We start from the raw sequence: 18,048 nt of genomic DNA, 5'->3' as shown, positions 1-18,048 counted from the left end.
TTTCATGTTAAATTCGGAGTTTTTTTCGAGCTTCACGTCGATGCAGTAACTTCATCAATCTTCATTAACTGAGTTAATTTTCTCTAGCAAAATAATTTCTTTTAAATCAGCTTTTGTAAAATCTTTATATGCAGACTGTATAATAACTCTTCAATGTCTTTTTTTTCCAATTTTTTGAAACCTTACTTTTTAAAGTATTGGCAATGATCAAAATGCAATTGTGAACACGCGTAGTGATTATCCGCGAATACTGAAACGTGACCATCGATATATCGACCTCGAATATTGAATGAGCGTCGACTATATATAACCGATCAAAATAAAAACGCCGAGTACCTTATTATGGCTCTCAGAGTTACTACTAATTGTACATTTAGTTTTAAAACTGTAACCATGAACACTTTTTATTTTGTTTGCATTGCTTTATGCATATACGAATATTTTGGATAGACTTTAAAAACTTTATCTACTTTAGACCTCTCCTCTTTACGACCCTCGAAATTAAAATAAGAGAAGTAAAGGCTATAAGGGTCAGACGCATAACTCCGTGCGTAATATCAGAAAATAACTGATTGGTTGTTGTGATTTTCCCAACACAGTTTCTGAAACTTAGAATCAGTAAGCTCACCAATATGGTACGGAGAACGTTTAATATATTATTTTAATGTATACCGCTGAGGATGGCTCAAAGTTGAGCCGAAACGTACGGATCGATGTAAATCACAACGACCAATAAATCAGTTATTTCTGATATTACGCACGGAGTTCTGCGTCTGACCCTTATAGCCTTTACTTCTCACAATCGGATATTTTTATGCACTTTGATTTTATGTTTACAAAAAAAAATATATATATCATGTATTTGCAAAACACAGTTTGTTTTGATAAAATATATATTAAATAACTAGAACTGTCGAGAGAGAGAACAGATTTTGCAAAATGCTTGCTGTTTATCAGGATTCTCGTAATGCCGTCGATCGAATACTGGCAAAAATATAGCGAGAATCGCCAATCTAAGATGTGATGGCAGATTGATGGTAGAAGCGGATCTGCAACATGGTATGTACAAGACAGATATTGATGGTAGAAACCGCGAACGGAAACCTGCGCTCGACAGAGATTCGATATGCCGTCATGCTTTGCGTCATGCTGTCAATATGCCGTCATATTACGTTTGCGAGTTCTGCTAAGCAAAAAGCACGAGCTTAATATATGCGAATACGATCGATGTCGATCTATGATAATTTTTTCTGGCAGGTTTTGTTTACGAGAAAGACTGTCTATAAATCGAACTAGAGGATTTTTCGACCAAACTCCGGTTAATCGCGATAGAGTATAGAATGAGTTAGAATATAGGGACGATAAATTGTATAATCGGAAATTTTGTTGCGAAGAACTCTGCTGGTTGAATTGTCCTTAGGACAGTATTATCAGATATCGACGTACAAATTGTCGTATGAATGACGTAAAGATGATAATTATGTAGCCGATGCGTCATACTGCTAAGTGCTACGTCATTAACTTCCGAGTATTACTTCTGCTAAATTATACGTAATGAAAACGGCATTCGATTGATCTCGAGCGAATTGATAAGAGATAGAACAGGGGGGGATGTATATGAATCGAGAATTATCACACAAAATACGTAAAATATACATAGGAGTACGCTAAAACGGCTAAAAGATCTGAACGATATACTTATGTAGCAAAGCGCATTTAGTGCATTCCGATATTCCAGTTTTAGGCGGTGCACAATTTTGCATATGTGAAATTGCTAAAAGTATGCTGCAGCTCGAAGCAGGTAGAGACGGCAACAATGATTACCTGTCCGTCTGTACACAAACGCGACACGCGAAATTATCGCCATACGATAGGCAGCCTTTCGTATGTCGTGGTGAACGTTATCTCGACGATGATTAACGATATTGTCTTATCTGAAATTTTAGCATTTGCCTCGTGTTAGTGATAAAGTGAGTCTGAGGACGAAGTGAGTTCTGATTGTTCACGCTCGTTTCCTTTTCCGCAAAGATCGTGACGTCAAGTACACAAATTGGTGCCGCAATGTGACTTACGAGTGAACCAATTGTTAATAGATTAGGATATGTTTTAGCTTCGGAGTTTTGTTTTCGACGAACAGCACATATATAGCTATTCCCGTTTCTATAATTAATTTATAATATTTTCCTCCGTATAAATATATAATAACAAGAAGATTTATATGTAAAATAAGGAGACTTTTATCGGTCCAGAATTGTATTTCATGTGTCCAGCCTGAAGAAACTTCGTGCAATTATGTAGGTAGACTTGGAAATTACATTATTATTACATAACAGATGCACACATGGAAACCAATGGATTGCTTTCTGATTTTAAATAACAGATTGTTAAATAATTATATAAGTTTTTCGTAAGATCTCTATGTATTATTGTATTATTTCATTTGAAATTCTTACGTGCATCAACACGCAATTACTTGGCGTAAAAATGTAAACACATTTTCTTGAAATTCATAAACAATACGTTAGAGATTTAATAACATGAATCAATGACTAAAATTCGTTTTCGAAAAAGAAATTCTCTCCTTGGACCATCGGCTACGTTCCGACATCCGACTCCGACATACGACTGATTGTAGACCGGGCCTAATTAAGGCCCTGTAAGAGAAATAAAGTTAGATATAACGTATATAGATTTTTATACGAGATTAAAAACGTGACAATGAAAGTGCGCTTTTTGAAACGTATGCCGTGAAGTATGCACATATATTATAGATTGCCTCCAACATAGTTCGAAGCTTAAAGTAAACTAAAGTGTCTAAATAAGAAAACTGTAACAGAGTCGATGAGTCCGAGACTAGTGACGCTGGAAGGACATAAAGGAAGAACGAAAGATGCCGGGCACTCTGACATATCCGATTTATGCTGGCGTCGATCCAGTCCCGCCCAGAAGACGTGCCTACACATGGACCGCGCAACATCGTTCCGCATCACGTGTGGCAGAAGTCAATGCGCAATTCGGTCGGGTATCGGAAACTGCGGTAAGATATATTGATATATATATATAGTAACGAGAGGAAAGGGGGGGGAGAGAGAGAGAGAGAGAGAGAGAGAGAGAGAGAGAGAGAGAGAGAGAGAGAGAGAGAGAGAGAGGAGAGAAAAGGGGAGAGTGAAAGATTTTTCTCGATTCGGACAGCTTCTATGAGCAGTATTCATAGTTCATCTTATATTTAAAATTATTTGAAATATAAATTTATATGATACGAAATGCTTATTTAATTGTTTGGATGTGGAATTTTAAGATCAACTGATAATGAGATCAAACTTTTAGAATATCCATAATTCGATCTTACATACTTCGGATCTTTTTAATTTTGGCCTTGTGTGGTATGTACATACGTCTTAAGTGATGACCTTAAAGCCGGTTCTACAATACGTCGCAAACGATGGCAACTGCTAGTTGAAAAGTGTTATTTTCACGTTGCGCTTGTCAATTGCGGTTGACAAAATTGGTTGACAAAGTTGGCGAATTTTTAACTTTTTTGGCGACAGTAAACTAGCAATCGGCAATCAGAAATAACACTTTTCAACTGGTAGTTGCCATCGTTTGCAACGTATTGTAGAACCGGCTTAAGATTCCACCCAGTTAATGACTATGGTCCACTTAACACACTTCAAATATTTTGAAGCATATTCTTTTTCTTTTAATGAAGAAAGAAGAAGAAGAAGAAGAACGCTTCACAGCATTTTTAGCATATATTAAATGGATTGCAGCCAATGAAATAGTATAGCATTTCGAGAGTGTCTTAGGCTGCGGTCCACTTGATGCTAGAAATGTTTTGGAGCGTTCTTCTTCTCCTTCTTTTTTCATTGAAAGAAAAGAGAAGAGGAATGGTTCGAAGCATTTGTAGCGTCAAATGGACCGCAGCCTTAAGGGGATGCTCTCGGGGATGCTGGTGTGACGGCCGAACTTCCTCGGTGTCGATAATGTCAACATTTCTAATTTTGTTTTCTCTATATCTGTCTTTGTCTATCAAAATGACATCTGTCCTTTGTTCGATTGCTGCGCCATCTCTCGCTACACGCAATACTACTCCGCACGCATACATATATGAGATTTTCAAGCAATTTGTTCTCTTATACTAAAGCTCGCAGCTCATTTCTGCAAGCACACAGGATTCTTCTTTATTGTATTTCCGAGGGTGATGTATGCTTTATTTTATACGTACAAAGTCTAAATTTTTATGTGCAGCAAATGTTGTCACGTCATACATATAATTTTTTTATTTTTTTTTCGTTTTTTATGTAAAATCAACGCTCGCACCCTCCGTTTTTATACGTACTTTAATTCTGCAAAAAAATTTTTCAATTCCGTAAAGCCAATTCAAAGTTTAGCCTGCTCAAAAAAATGTCGGCAATTCTTGCCACCCCAGCATCCCCTTAAGCCTATAAGGCTTGTGTTTACGATGCTGGAGCCTAGATCACTCCGAGATCTCGGACGTCGAAAGAATTGACCAACCACATTTAAACAATTCAGCCAATGACCAATGTCATTGGCTAATTCTTTCTCCGTCCGAGATTTTGGAGTAAAATTTCTAGCATCGTGGACACAAGGCTTTAAATATAAAATCGGACTGTGAATTCCGCTTTATAGCGTTCTAGCGAACGTTCTAGCGAACGTAGTCGACGTTGGTATTCCTGCGGCTAATTTCTCTCTGTGCTACGAGCGAACGCGGTATTGGACAAGAAAAGAAAAACAGAAAATCTTTTGAAAATTTTAAAACTTTCTCACGAAGGAGTTTCTGCATGCAGCCGCATGCCACAGATATATTTGAAATTTCATATCACATAATAAAGTGCGAGTCACAAATTTTAGACTCATCTTATATGTGATAAATATATGTTATCCATTTCGAAATTTATTAGTGAAAGAAAAATGACGTCAACCTACTTTCTCAAAGATAATTGCATTTGGCAAAAATTTACTCTTATCTCAGGATTTTATGAAATGATTCAATCTTGAAGATATAATCAGGTCGACTAGAACATAATGGAAATCACGATGAAAGATATCTTTACAACTTTTTACGACTTCGTTGAATTCGAGAACTACAAATTTCAGGCAATTTGCATTTTAAATTTATTTATAAGTAAGATTTATCTTAGGGAACTTGTATGTACGCTATTATCGTAATAGTAAAAAAACGTAATAGTAGTAAAAAATTGAAACTTTGCGGGAAACTTTAAGAAGAAATCTTAACAAGAGCAAAAGAGATATTTTTTAACATTATTTGTTCTTACAAATATAAATCTATAAATGCAATGCTGGTCTACAACCTTGCTTTAAAGGGTATTTAAGCTTTAAGCCGTAAGAAATTGACCAATCACAATCGAGTATTCTCCTCACATAATTCCATTGTGATTGGTCAATTTCTTACGGCTTAGAGCTTAAATACCCTTTAATGCAAGGTTAGACCAGCATTGCACTTATAGATTTATATTTGTAAGAACAAATAATGTTAAAAAAATTTTCTTTTGCTCTTGTTAAGATTTCTTCTTGAAGTTTCCCGCAAAGTTTGAATTTGTTTACTATTACGATAGCGTACGACAAGTTTCCTAAGATAAATCTTACTTAAATAAATTTAAGATGCAAATTGCCTGAAATTTGTGGTTGTCGAATTCACGATGTCGTAAAAAGTTGTAAAGATATCTTTCATCGTGATTTCCATTGTTCTAGTCGACCTGATTATCTTCAAGATTGAATCATTTCATAAAATCCTGAGATAAGAGTAAATTTTTGCCGAATGTAATTATCTTTGAGGAAGTAGGTTGACGTTATTTTTAAAATAATATTTCGTGGTAATAAATTTAAAAAACTTTGTTGTTCAAATAATAAACACAAATATTATTTTTTATTCAAAATGTACACACGTAAACTGTGTATCAATATTAAATTAACATTAGAATATAATAAATTTATAAATAAAACGTGTTTAAACAGTTTAAATGCACATTTCGAGGAACTTTTGCATCTAGTGCGCACTCTATCGCCTGTAAATTTTCTCGCAAAATTTTCATATTTTCCAGTATATCGCGCCTCTCCACAAATAAATAACATTTCTATCGTAGAGGAGATATTGTATAGCAGGGATTTTAAATAGATCAAGAACAATTGTCAGGAGATTTTTTATATTTATGTCGCGCAGACACGCGAGCGCGATCGGTCCGCGTGTTTGCCGCTCTTTGAATATTTAAACGGCAAGCTGGCCATCTTTGAACCCGGAAGCGGGCATGTCACATCCGTCATCCGTCTCTCGGTCGCGCAATAGTCGCGGAGGGGGGTTAGCGCAAAATAGGTTTCTTGATGGCACACAAGAAACTGTGAGGCCCGTTAAATAGCAAGAGAGAGAGCGGTCGGCGATTAGGTACCAATCGAGCACACGTAACGTTAATGGCAGAAGAACATGTTTACGGTTACAATCCGACGGTCGGAGTCGACGGCGATTCCGTACGTAACACCACTTTGACAGTTTGACAAGTACAGGTTGGGTTTTCTGGGCGACTGATGAAGGCGCAACCGAACGACGAGTGTGTTACGGGGCACGGCTGTTTATTGCCACACGGGCGGATATTTTTTTCCTTTCTTCCGCGTGGCCGAATCGTCGCGGTCGATATATACGTGGTGCGTCCCGACCAGCGGTGTGTGTACGCCGATGACGATGACGATGATCGTGACGATCGTAATCCTATCGGAAAAATAGTTCCCGATGTTAATCCCTAAATTACACTTGCAACGTAGCAGTATTTTAACGACGACGTCGCTCGCACGTGTCTCTCAAATGGGGTGTTAATTGTCGATTCTACATTTCGGTGTTCATTATTGTTGCGATAAACACGCTTGGAGTAACTTTCATGTAATTGTTGGCGACATATCTTGTGCAATGTAGTGCAATATTCAGGAAAGGCTTGTCTGCCATTATGATAATAATCAGTCGGAGAGATATCGTTTTTGATAATTTTTCTTTAGTGTCTGTACAAAAGTAACGCTTGTATGTTTAATGCTTATAACATAGCTGTGGAAATATTTAGGCATTTGTAAATCTCAATTATGTTTCGATATTTGTTATATTTTTGATAGTATTATTAAAAAAAAATATATATATATATTTTATATTAATGCCATTTTGTGGATATACCTCTCGATAATGGAGCATAATTTTGATAATTAATTATTTGATTGGATGATTTATTTATTTAGAGAGACGAAACGAGCAAGTTGAGGTTAAAAGTAATCGCTGGGCACCATCTAGCTAAGAAAGATATTTTTGGTGCGAGCGATCCCTATGTACGTGTGGACTTGAACACAATAAATGGCGATCAGACAGTGGATTCTGCACTTACAAGAACCAAGAAGAAGACATTGAATCCTGTCTGGGAAGAAGAATTTATATTTAGGGTAAGTGGAGTAAAGAGAAAGAAAAAGAATTATGAAAAAACGCCTTTTCCTAAGATATTTTTCGTGTTATTTCCAAGTTTTATGTGTAAACATGTATTATTAGCATAAACTATTTTTTTTTGGCAGGTAAAACCAGTAGAACACAAATTGGTCTTACAAGTTTTTGATGAAAACAGATTGACAAGGGATGATTTTCTTGGTATGGTTGAGTTAACATTGATTAATTTACCAAAGGAACAAGAAGGTCGCTCTATTCCTGCTAGGAATTATGTACTTCGCCCTCGTAGGTAAGTATCTTTGACGATTTTGCTTCATGCTACATATTTTCCAATTTAATTTATACTACACATCTTGATCTAATTTACATTATTTATATCCAATTGCGATATATAAGTTTGGTATGTTATAACTTTCGAGCAATTAGCACGACCAATAAGTCATACATTATCAATTATTTTAGTCGCTTTGATTTAAATTTTCAGTAACATGCGCTGTATATATAATTTGGACTTGACTATATTAATTAAAAAATATCTAATTGTATATAGACTTTACATTAATATTGTTTTATTGAAATTTGTTTGCTTTGTACTTTTTTATTTGCGAATGCAAAATGAATAACTTATGAGGATATGGCTAGTAATCATTCCAGTCAGCGGTCACGAGTTAAGGGAACATTGGAACTGTATCATGCATACATTTCCGATTCATCTAGTATTGAAAATGACAATGGAGACGTATCTGATTCAGGCGGATGGGAATTAGTACAGCCAGAGAATAACAGTCCAGTAGAACAAAGTGCAGATGTATGTTTGCATAGAGAGGCATTGTTGTTATACTAACTTTGTTATATTAATTTATAAATTTTTTTAAGTACAACAAACTAATTAAATGTATTTTTCGCATACTTGTAAAATAAGAATAATGCAATCTTATTACACAACTCTACGAATCTTTAAAATACTTTTGCAGATTACGATGGTTAATAGGCCATTACCACCGGGGTGGGAAGAAAGACAGGATGCAAATGGTCGGACATACTATGTTAATCATATAGCGCGTTTCACACAATGGGAACGACCAGAACCGTATGTGACAGCATTTATTCAATATATAGATATTCAATACGCGCGTTCAAAAAATATATAATAACATCTATATTTTAAAATGTTATCTTATTGCGACAGAGATACAACAGCACCAAGTGGAATTGTTGAACAACGTAATTTGGATACAGCAGCTACTGAGTTTCAACGACGGTTTCACATTAGTGCTGATGAGGAAGGTAGACATAGGAACTCGGTAGTAAATCAAGTAAGTTCAACAGTGTTTTTTTTATAAAATTTTAAGATGCTACTTTTGCATTAAAAAAATAATATACATACCTTACATAAACAACATATGTAAAGAATTAGACTACAAATTGTACTTATATACTAATTTTTTAAACATATAGGTAGGAGAAACACATTGAGTTATTAAAATTAAATCTACTTTATAATCATGTTTTGTTTTGAATAGCTATTTACGTTATTGCTCCGTGTTATTGATATTATATATTATATCTATTTGTTTTAGAAAATTTTCAAATTTATTAGATTTATTTATCTTTATGATAAATATAAAAAGATACCTTTTAATTACATTTCTAAAGAATGATATCTTTTCGTATATCTTTTAAAAGTTAAAGTTACGTAATAATATTCTCTGCTTTCAAATCTCCATGCTGGTAGGCATTACTATGTTTTCTTTATTTATTTATTGATATTTCACGTAAGATATATGTTCATACACACACACGCACAAAATTTTTAATATATAATGAAACAATTATTGTAAATATGCTGTATATCCGATTCAGTGGTACATTTGTAAAAAGAATACAGGCACATTATTAATTGCATATTAACTTGAACTTTATAAAATTATTTTATTATATGTTTGAGACGTTTCTTTATAAATGTTAGCAAGAATTTTCTTAGATTTTTTCCAACATTTATTTCAATAATGGGTTTGGATATATGCAACATAGTTTGTATAAACATGTTTGTTCTTGCATATTTTTCTCTATGTAAGAATGTGTTTAGTAAATAATGTAGTAAAATAGTATTATATTCTGATCAATTTATAGGTAGTATATAATATTGGCAATTTAGTGTTAGACATTAATAAGATTTAATTATCACGAAACACAAATAGGTTTTTATTCTTAATATGTTCTTAAATGGTTAAACAACATTTTTAAACGCGTATGTATTACAATTCTGGAATTAGCATATCTATTCATACAATTCGTATGATTAGCATGCAGTATGTAGAAATTTGTGCATGTGTGTGTAAGGATGGTGAAGTTCTACGCGAGGACGATGAAGATTCGGAAGCAAGAGATTGTGAGGGTGGGGATCATAGGGGAGGGGGTATTGGGGATACTTCTTCAGACTCCGGACGTTCTGTCGATCAACGTGGCTACCTTAGTGAATCTGAAGAACAGGTATTAATATACATAAAGTTGTTATGTTCACCTTTAGTTGAATGTAACGCTTAATACATGTATATTTGTGTGCTTGTTGTAAAGTGAATAATAGCATATGTAAGTTTTATTTCATGCATCAATTTCATCTGATTCAACTCTGATAAAGCTAAGTTATATAGACTAGTTATGCATTATACAGATTAGAGATATAGACATGTGTATATATATTCTAGTTTTTTTATGTAACTGTTCTTTATATATATATATATATATATATATATATATATATATATATATATATATATAACTGTTATATATAGCTTAAAAATATATTATTGAATAGAGTATATAAAAGTATATAAAAATATGTATTTATACTAGAAAGTTCCAGTTATAGCATCAGGTAGAACTTACACAAACTTAGATTTCTCTTTTTTTTGTGTAATGATATTTGTTGGCATTATTATTTTTTATTTCTTAAAATGTATTTTTGATTTATTTTATGTACTATTGCTTTACAATTTAATATCTGTAGCATGCTCTACTTAGAACTTTTTATTTTGAAAATTTCTTTATGTATATAAAATTTAGCGTAAATCTTTCGTGCTGTATATACTTATTATAAATAATATAAATAAAAAATGTACCCTAAATTATTATAAATAATATCTATAGATAAAAATATGCTTTAAAGTAAAAAAAAAATTTTGTATTTTTAACAATATATTCTTTTGAAATTGTAATATATGCACTAGCTTATTATATTAATAAATACACATATTATTCTCACTTTATATTTATATATTTTATTTTATTCAATTGTAATATATAAATATTTTTATGTTATATTTACAGACTGATGATAATATCGATAGTCCAGCTGGTTCGAGACGTTCATCGGAGCAGGTATGTTTAATTATAGATTCTCTTAAATATCATTTATAATATTATCTAATATATTTTTTCTTTTATCGTAAAAATTTTAGATTGAAAGTCCCAAACCTACTCTTCCCGTATCTAATGATGAAGGATTACCTCCTGGTTGGGGCATGCAAGTAGCACCTAATGGTAGAATATTTTTTATTGATCACAATGAGAGGGCGACAACTTGGATTGATCCTAGAACGGGAAGACCGAGTTCTATACCTAATCATACTGCACCATCAACGACATCGAGAGGTGATTTAGATCAATTAGGACCGCTTCCAGAAGGATGGGAGGAAAGAGTACACACTGATGGACGAATCTTTTTTATAGATCACAGTATGTGCATAATTTTCCATACATTAAAGTTTTAAATTATAATAATATATCTGGATATCTATTTATCTCTTTTATTATAGATACAAGAACAACACAATGGGAAGATCCGCGTATGTCTAATCCTCAAATTGCTGGCCCGGTATGATTACAAATGTTTTATATGAGTGTGTGTGTGCGCGCGTGTGTGTGTACGCGCGCGCTAGTGCGTGTGCGTGTGTGCGTGTGTGTGTGCATATATACACACATGCATACATTCAGATTTAGATTTACAATTAGATTTAGAATTAGAAATAATTTGTAGACTGTAATGCGTTTTCAGGCTGTACCATATTCAAGAGACTATAAGCGTAAATATGAGTATCTGAAATCACAACTGAGAAAGCCTGTATGTAGATGATCATTATTTATTAAATCACCTTTGACGTAGATATGATCATTATATCTATATATCTTATTACAGAATAATGTTCCTAATAAGTTTGAGATAAAAGTTGGACGGAATAATATTTTGGAAGATTCGTACCGTATTATAAGCTCTGTTAACAGAGTTGATATTCTAAAAACGAAATTATGGGTAGAATTTGAAGGAGAAGTAGGCTTAGATTATGGTGGCCTTGCAAGAGAATGGTTCTTCTTATTGTCTAAGGAAATGTTTAATCCATACTATGGACTTTTTGAGTATTCTGCAACGTGAGTATAAAAATTATATCTTAATGCTTGTAATGTATGATTATATTATGGAACAAAAATGATATAATTTTTTTTATTTTTAGTGATAACTATACACTGCAAATTAATCCTTGTTCTGGTGTATGTAACGAAGAGCATTTGAATTACTTTAAATTTATCGGACGTATAGCAGGAATGGCGGTTTATCACGGCAAACTTTTGGATGGTAAGTCTTAATATAAAGTAAAATTTGTAGTAATTATAATATTAACATATATGATAAAATAACTGTTATTAAATAAATTTATTTTTTAGCTTTCTTTATTCGACCATTTTATAAAATGATGTTGGGTAAATCAATTGATCTGAAGGACATGGAGAGCGTCGATTCTGAATATTACAACTCTCTTTTATGGATTAAAGAGAATGATCCTAGTGAATTAGAACTAACTTTCAGTCTCGACGAAGAAAGCTTTGGTCATACTTCCCAAAGAGATTTAAAGCCAGATGGTGCTAATATTCCTTTGACCGATGAAAATAAAGACGAATATATAAGTTTAGTTATACAATGGCGATTTGTATCTCGCGTGCAGGAACAAATGAATGCCTTCTTAGAAGGGTTCAACGCTCTTATACCACCAACATTGGTAAAAATATTCGATGAACATGAACTGGAATTGTTAATGTGTGGCATACAGCATATTGATGTGAAAGACTGGAAACAAAATACTTTGTATAAAGGAGACTATCATGCAAACCACATTGTTGTGCAATGGTTCTGGAGAGTCGTTTTGTCATTTAGCAATGAAATGCGTTCTAGATTATTACAGTTTGTAACTGGCACATCACGTGTTCCAATGAATGGATTCAAAGAACTTTATGGCAGTAATGGACCGCAATTATTCACAATTGAAAGGTGGGGTACACCAGAGAATTATCCAAGAGCTCATACTTGGTGAGTTTTTATTTTATGAAAGTAATTTATTTGCTAAAGTTTCTAATTTACTTCCAACTATATATATATTTTATCTATTTTATATATTGTATACTTAAAAAAAAGAATGATAAAATATGGTTATTTATCAGCTTAGCTTTATTTCATTATCATTGAAATAATTTTTTGTATACAAATTTGTCATACAATAGTATAAATTATTGTTTCAGTTTTAATCGTATTGACCTTCCTCCGTATAAAAGTTATCAACAACTCAGGGATAAGCTAGTTAAAGCAATTGAAGGTTCTCAAGGTTTTGCTGGAGTCGACTAGCACGAAATACCTTTGTTCATGATGATATCTGTAATATAATGTATATATTACATATACCTATATAGAGGTACACAGAAAAGTATATTATCTTAATATGATTATCTATTTAAAAATTTTCTGCATTTTAATGATTTTGTTGTCTCTTAATTATAAGCGGCAACATTAAAATATATTGAAGATAATATGTTTAAAAGTTAAATCGTTTAGTTTTTCTAAATAACTTTCAATAAGTCTTTCAGCATACGCTTTTGAAAATACTTAAAATGAAAAATATCATAATCTGAAGTAGACTGTTAAAACTTGCAGTCAGACATTTAATTAATCCACTCTTGACTTGATTAAAGACATGCCATATTTTTACTATTACAACTGGGATTTTCTAGGAGAAGTGATTTGGCTGCTATAACAATGTGATATTATGATCATGATTTATTATATAACTTTCTTTTCTTTGTTAAAATAATATTAGAATGTTGTTATGAAATGCAATTTTTGCAATTTATGAAATGACTGTACATGATAAAATTATGACAAGTTGTTTCAAAATGACATTGTGACATGTGAAAATAAGAACAATCAATGTTATTCTGCGACTCAAAAATTCTCTGCACATAGATATATTTTCTTTTTTCTATTTTCAAATCGTAAGATATTGATATAATGCTATTTTGTTGTCAATAAATTCAATTCTTGAAATTTGTACTTGTATAAAATAAAATAAAAATTACTTAACTTTTTTTTAATTAAAAAATGTACTTTTTAATTTTTTTTATATTGCATACTCGAAATAGACTGTTGTTTCTTATATATACTTCTCTTTTTCCACTTTAACAACACGTAAACTTTCAATTCCTTTTTTCAACTGTTTATTATGTAAAGCTGTTTATGTCTTTTGTTGAAGAGCAAAGATAAACTTTTGCTTGTCACATATATACATATATTTTACATGCATATATAAGTATAAACTAACTTATCTTTTTTTCTTTATATATATTGTTCCTTTTATAGTCTTTTTGATTATCAAATGATACAAGGTAGCATTATATATAGAAATTGTATTGTTCAAGAACGCATACTCCTATAATGTACAGAAGAATGTAAACAGTTTTATAAACAGTTAGTATATTATTAGAAGAAAAGGCAAGAAACGATAGAAACCAAAGCTAATAAAATAACATTTTTATTTCAAAATTTTCATTTTGTTTTGTGCTAAATAGTACAAAATGAAATTATGTAGTGTAGAATAAGTTATTGAAAGAAAATTCATATTTTATCGTATTAACATACAAAATAAGATACGCAGAATTTTAATCATATTGATAAACTTATTTTTAAAAATATATATTGACGAACTAACAAAATTGAATTAATTGGTTGCAGGTTATCATTAATTTTACCTTGCTTGTTCTTCTGAGTTAATGACTTAAGGATATATGTTGTACTCAGGAAATATAATTGTATACAGTATATTAAATGAAGGAACAAATTGATTACAACATTGTTTTCTAGAAATTTAAATTATTGTGTATATTTTCTCATTATTCTGGTGCAGCAAAACTCAATAGTCTCGAAAAATAATTTAAGTATTGCTTCTTGTTAATATCCTTAATCGAAGATGACGAAATCAGTGTCAGATACGAATGCCTATCTTGTATTATAACATTTATTCGCAGAATTAACATGCATTCTGAAGGATACGGAGTTAATATAACATTCCACCCTGTTTATACAGCTTATTTTATTGTAAACAGGTACGTCCCGTTAGATAATAAATAATATTGACATGACAAATTTTGTGGCCTTAAATTCTGGTTATGAAATTTCTTATTTTAATAAGTCTCTCGTTCGTAAAACCTAGATTTGTAAATGATAGTAAAGTGCGCTAATTATTCGCTGATAAATGAATATCCTCTGGAATTGCTTCATCTTCATCTTCATATTAGATTTGCAGAGCGATATACATAAGCTTACATTTAATAAGTTAGTATTTCCTAGCTTGGAGATGACAAGCTGTATCCAGCTGTAATCTAATATGTTATGAAGTGCGTATAATACCCTAAGTAACCTAAGTTCATTAATAGAACAATGAACAACCAGCGCACAATCCAATCTTCGCGTATTAAAGTTTAGATTGGATAAGGAAGAATATTTTATCATTATGCATGTGCAGTGCGGTGTTCTCTGAGTCTGTCTTTCAAAACTGGTATCTTTAAATTAATACTTGAAATCTATTCTTTACAATATGATCGTCTTGTATAAATTATGACAAAACACGCGCGTGTGCGTGCGTACATCATTTATATATCATATGAAATTCATGATTTGCAAATAGTATGGTGAAGCAATAAATATTACATGTAATTAACGTTAGATGGACTTACAGAATATTGTCATAATGTAATGCAGACGATACGAGAGACTCGTAAATTTTTGTAATCGAGTTTGAGTATACTCTGTTGTAGCTTCTTGTATTATATTCCTATACAAAAAGATCACAAATACGAAAAGGCAGTATATGAATACGATAAGATATCTAATGAATTTAATAATCACGTTTGGTATCCTATGTATCGCATAAACATTTTTACAGACGGCATGTTAAAATTGTATTTACTTGTAAATCGACGATATCAAAAAGAAGATTCAAATCTAGGTATTATCAGATAGATATTCTGTTTGAAAATGACCGCATTTATGCTTGATCTATATAAATAGTCCGTAAAACTTAATGCCTTACGATAATTATATCACGCATTAGAATATATCTACTTAACGTGTGCATTATTATTTACTGTTGTAACGATACGTTGACTTTATTATTGCGCCAGATAGCTATTGTTTAACAGTATACACTTTACGTGTCCTTTATCTATATGTCTATTTTCACTACCAATGCCTTATTTAATTTAGAACGGAAGGAGACTTAATTGTTTTAAGCTAGCTCAATGTGGTACACAACACGTTTTATTTCCATACATACTTACGTGCACGAACTGAAAGAAATGCGTGATTTAATTACGTTATATTCATGTAAATATTAAAAAAAAAAAAAATATATATATATATATATACGTTGTAATATATTATAAAAAAATGAGCGCTTCTATATCGCAGTTGCAACAAGGAGTACATAAAAGATATGCTTACCGTGCTACGCCCTTGCGTTACGATCATTAATTACTAACGAAATACGGTGGAGTTTTCAATCATGAAAAAAAAATTTTTAAGTATTAATATTATATTTAATTACAAGGTGAATTATGTTCTTATATAATATATATTGTGAAAAACCATACTATATATGCAAATAAATTATATTAAAAAGTTGCACATTACGTAATTCTCAATATCCATCATAAATGATATAATACAGACGTGTCTAGGGTTTTTTTTTACTAATTTGTCATTTATTTCTACGTAAGCAGAAAGTCAAAATATTATTTTGTATCTCATGATTCGTTTGACCGCCATTAAACCCAACGATAAGGTAACCGATAAATTATTTTTTACAAAGTTTACGAATAATTAATAAGATCACAATTTGCGGATATTTCTTCGAGATGATAGATCGGATTCATGGAATATTTTATCGGCTCTGACATACTTTCTCGTTATTGTTTTATATTCCTTCACTTTTATGTTTTCTAGAAGAAATTTAGATTCTATATCGAAACGTTAAACGATTCATCAATTAGCGCCGATTTTCAATAAGCCAGCTCTTTTCGACGATTTCGCATTTAAATTTCCCGCCCGCTGCCGGCGCGAACGAGTACGCCCACGCGCCGCGGGATGGCCCTAGTCGCGGGCACATCTGCAGAATCAAAAAAGACAGTTGGGAAGTGTGATATCACACATCGATTCGGCGGGCCGCGTCGAGCCCGAAAAAAAACTTTCCTCTTCCGCGTTCCTTGGGCCCTGGCCGTGTGCGGTCGTGACGTAGCCGCGCAGCCCGGCGTCCAAACGTTGACGCGCGGTGCGTAAACGCGTGTGGTGCGGTGGATATACAAGTGAGAATCGCGACACAACGACGACGAGAGCTATCAGCGCGTTGTGCGCCGATGGAAACGTGACTGTCCCCCTTCGGGTTTATACGCGGTGGTTCCTGTCACGGGCAGCGGCAGAGCGGGTAGCAGCCCTCTTCGTTCAACCCCCCGTCTCTGCCGAAAGGGCCACGTCGCCGGACACGTCGAGGGAGGGAAGGAAGTGCTCGGCGTGCCGATAACGACCACCGCGGCGGAGGTCACTGCATTGCGGTGAGTACGTCGAACCCTGTATATACGCTTGGGCCTCCTCGCGACACGGCTTTCGTAACATGGCCACACGGCACGCCTCGGAATCGACGGCGGAATCTCCGCCGCGGTGCCTTCTCGCTCTCGCCTCCCCCGCGCGCCGCCCGGCCGTCGAAGGGGTTCATTACCCCTTTCGGCGACGAGTAAATACGCGATATACCTACCTACCTACGGTGTCGCTCTCGGTCGGATCGCCGGCCGCCGCGGCGAGCTTTTCGCCCCCGTGATGTCCTCTTTCCGCGGCGATTCCGCGCGGGGACCTTCGCGGAATTTTCGAATACCTCGCGACGAGAAGTTGGCCGCGGGAGAAATTAGTCGCGTCGTTTAAAGTTTAAAGCGAACGTTCGCGAACACGAGTGCGATTCCCCGCACACCGGTCTCAGGTCTCACCGGGATGCCTCTCTGACATTCGCAACTCCGTAAACTTCCGATCGATTGACGTTTCGAGTTTTGGTGTTTCGTCGGAGCAATGACAGAAGCACGTTCGCAAAGGATCTTCTCGCGGAATCTTTATCGTAGCGAATTTCCCTTAGACGCACGTATTACCCTGGAGCAACGTAAATAATCCTCTTGCGCTGCAGCCACGATGTTTATTATACATTTGCGATATTACGACGAAGCTGCGTGGAAACTGA

At 33.7% G+C, this 18,048-nt stretch overlaps 2 protein-coding genes across 10 annotated transcripts in view; both read left to right on the top strand.

Annotated features, from left to right (window-relative positions):
* The first annotated feature begins 1,988 nt into the window (after nt 1-1,988).
* Nedd4 (E3 ubiquitin-protein ligase Nedd4) lies at nt 1,989-16,454 on the top strand. Of its 7 annotated transcripts, XR_013259048.1 has the most exons (17): nt 1,991-2,294; nt 2,837-3,037; nt 7,255-7,452; nt 7,579-7,739; nt 8,093-8,258; nt 8,425-8,540; nt 8,640-8,766; nt 9,794-9,943; nt 10,781-10,831; nt 10,912-11,188; nt 11,269-11,327; nt 11,508-11,573; nt 11,649-11,878; nt 11,962-12,083; nt 12,173-12,812; nt 13,022-13,191; nt 14,505-16,454. XR_013259048.1 is itself a non-coding variant. In XM_077419768.1 (16 exons), the coding sequence occupies exons 2-16, from the start codon at nt 2,891-2,893 to the stop codon at nt 13,122-13,124; spliced, it is 2,601 nt and encodes an 866-aa protein (XP_077275894.1). In that variant the 5' UTR covers nt 1,989-2,294; nt 2,837-2,890; the 3' UTR covers nt 13,125-16,454. The 7 variants fall into 7 exon arrangements, 6 of the variants coding, with proteins under 6 accessions (XP_077275894.1, XP_077275893.1, XP_077275897.1 ...); XM_077419768.1 differs by having other exon boundaries at nt 1,989-2,294; nt 8,105-8,258; nt 13,022-16,454; XM_077419767.1 differs by having other exon boundaries at nt 13,022-16,454.
* A 142-nt stretch (nt 16,455-16,596) lies between these two features.
* The window catches only part of Sema1a (semaphorin 1a), a 282,084-nt gene continuing 280,632 nt past the window's right edge, over nt 16,597-18,048 (top strand). For all 3 annotated transcript variants that reach the window (XM_077419775.1, XM_077419774.1, XM_077419773.1), the window contains exon 1: nt 16,597-17,377. The gene's annotated coding sequence lies outside the window, so the exon portion shown is untranslated. The remainder of the gene's footprint in view (nt 17,378-18,048) is intronic.

This window comes from Temnothorax americanus, unplaced genomic scaffold, assembly GCF_048541705.1.
Source record: "Temnothorax americanus isolate GAGA-0224 unplaced genomic scaffold, ASM4854170v1 Scaffold58, whole genome shotgun sequence".
NCBI classification, from domain to species: domain Eukaryota; kingdom Metazoa; phylum Arthropoda; class Insecta; order Hymenoptera; family Formicidae; genus Temnothorax; species Temnothorax americanus.
The sequence above is the reverse complement of the archived record's forward strand: the minus strand, read 5'-3'. Positions and strand labels throughout refer to the sequence as shown.

Excerpts from the sequence above, each read along its gene's own strand:
- Nedd4 (XM_077419767.1), top strand. The coding sequence starts at position 2,891 with ATGCCGGGCACTCTGACATATCCGATTTATGCTGGCGTCGATCCAGTC. Across the intron at positions 8,541-8,639 it reads CAATGGGAACGACCAGAACC|AGATACAACAGCACCAAGTG; the intron begins GTATGTGACAGC and ends TTATTGCGACAG. Across the intron at positions 12,084-12,172 it reads TCACGGCAAACTTTTGGATG|CTTTCTTTATTCGACCATTT; the intron begins GTAAGTCTTAAT and ends TTTATTTTTTAG.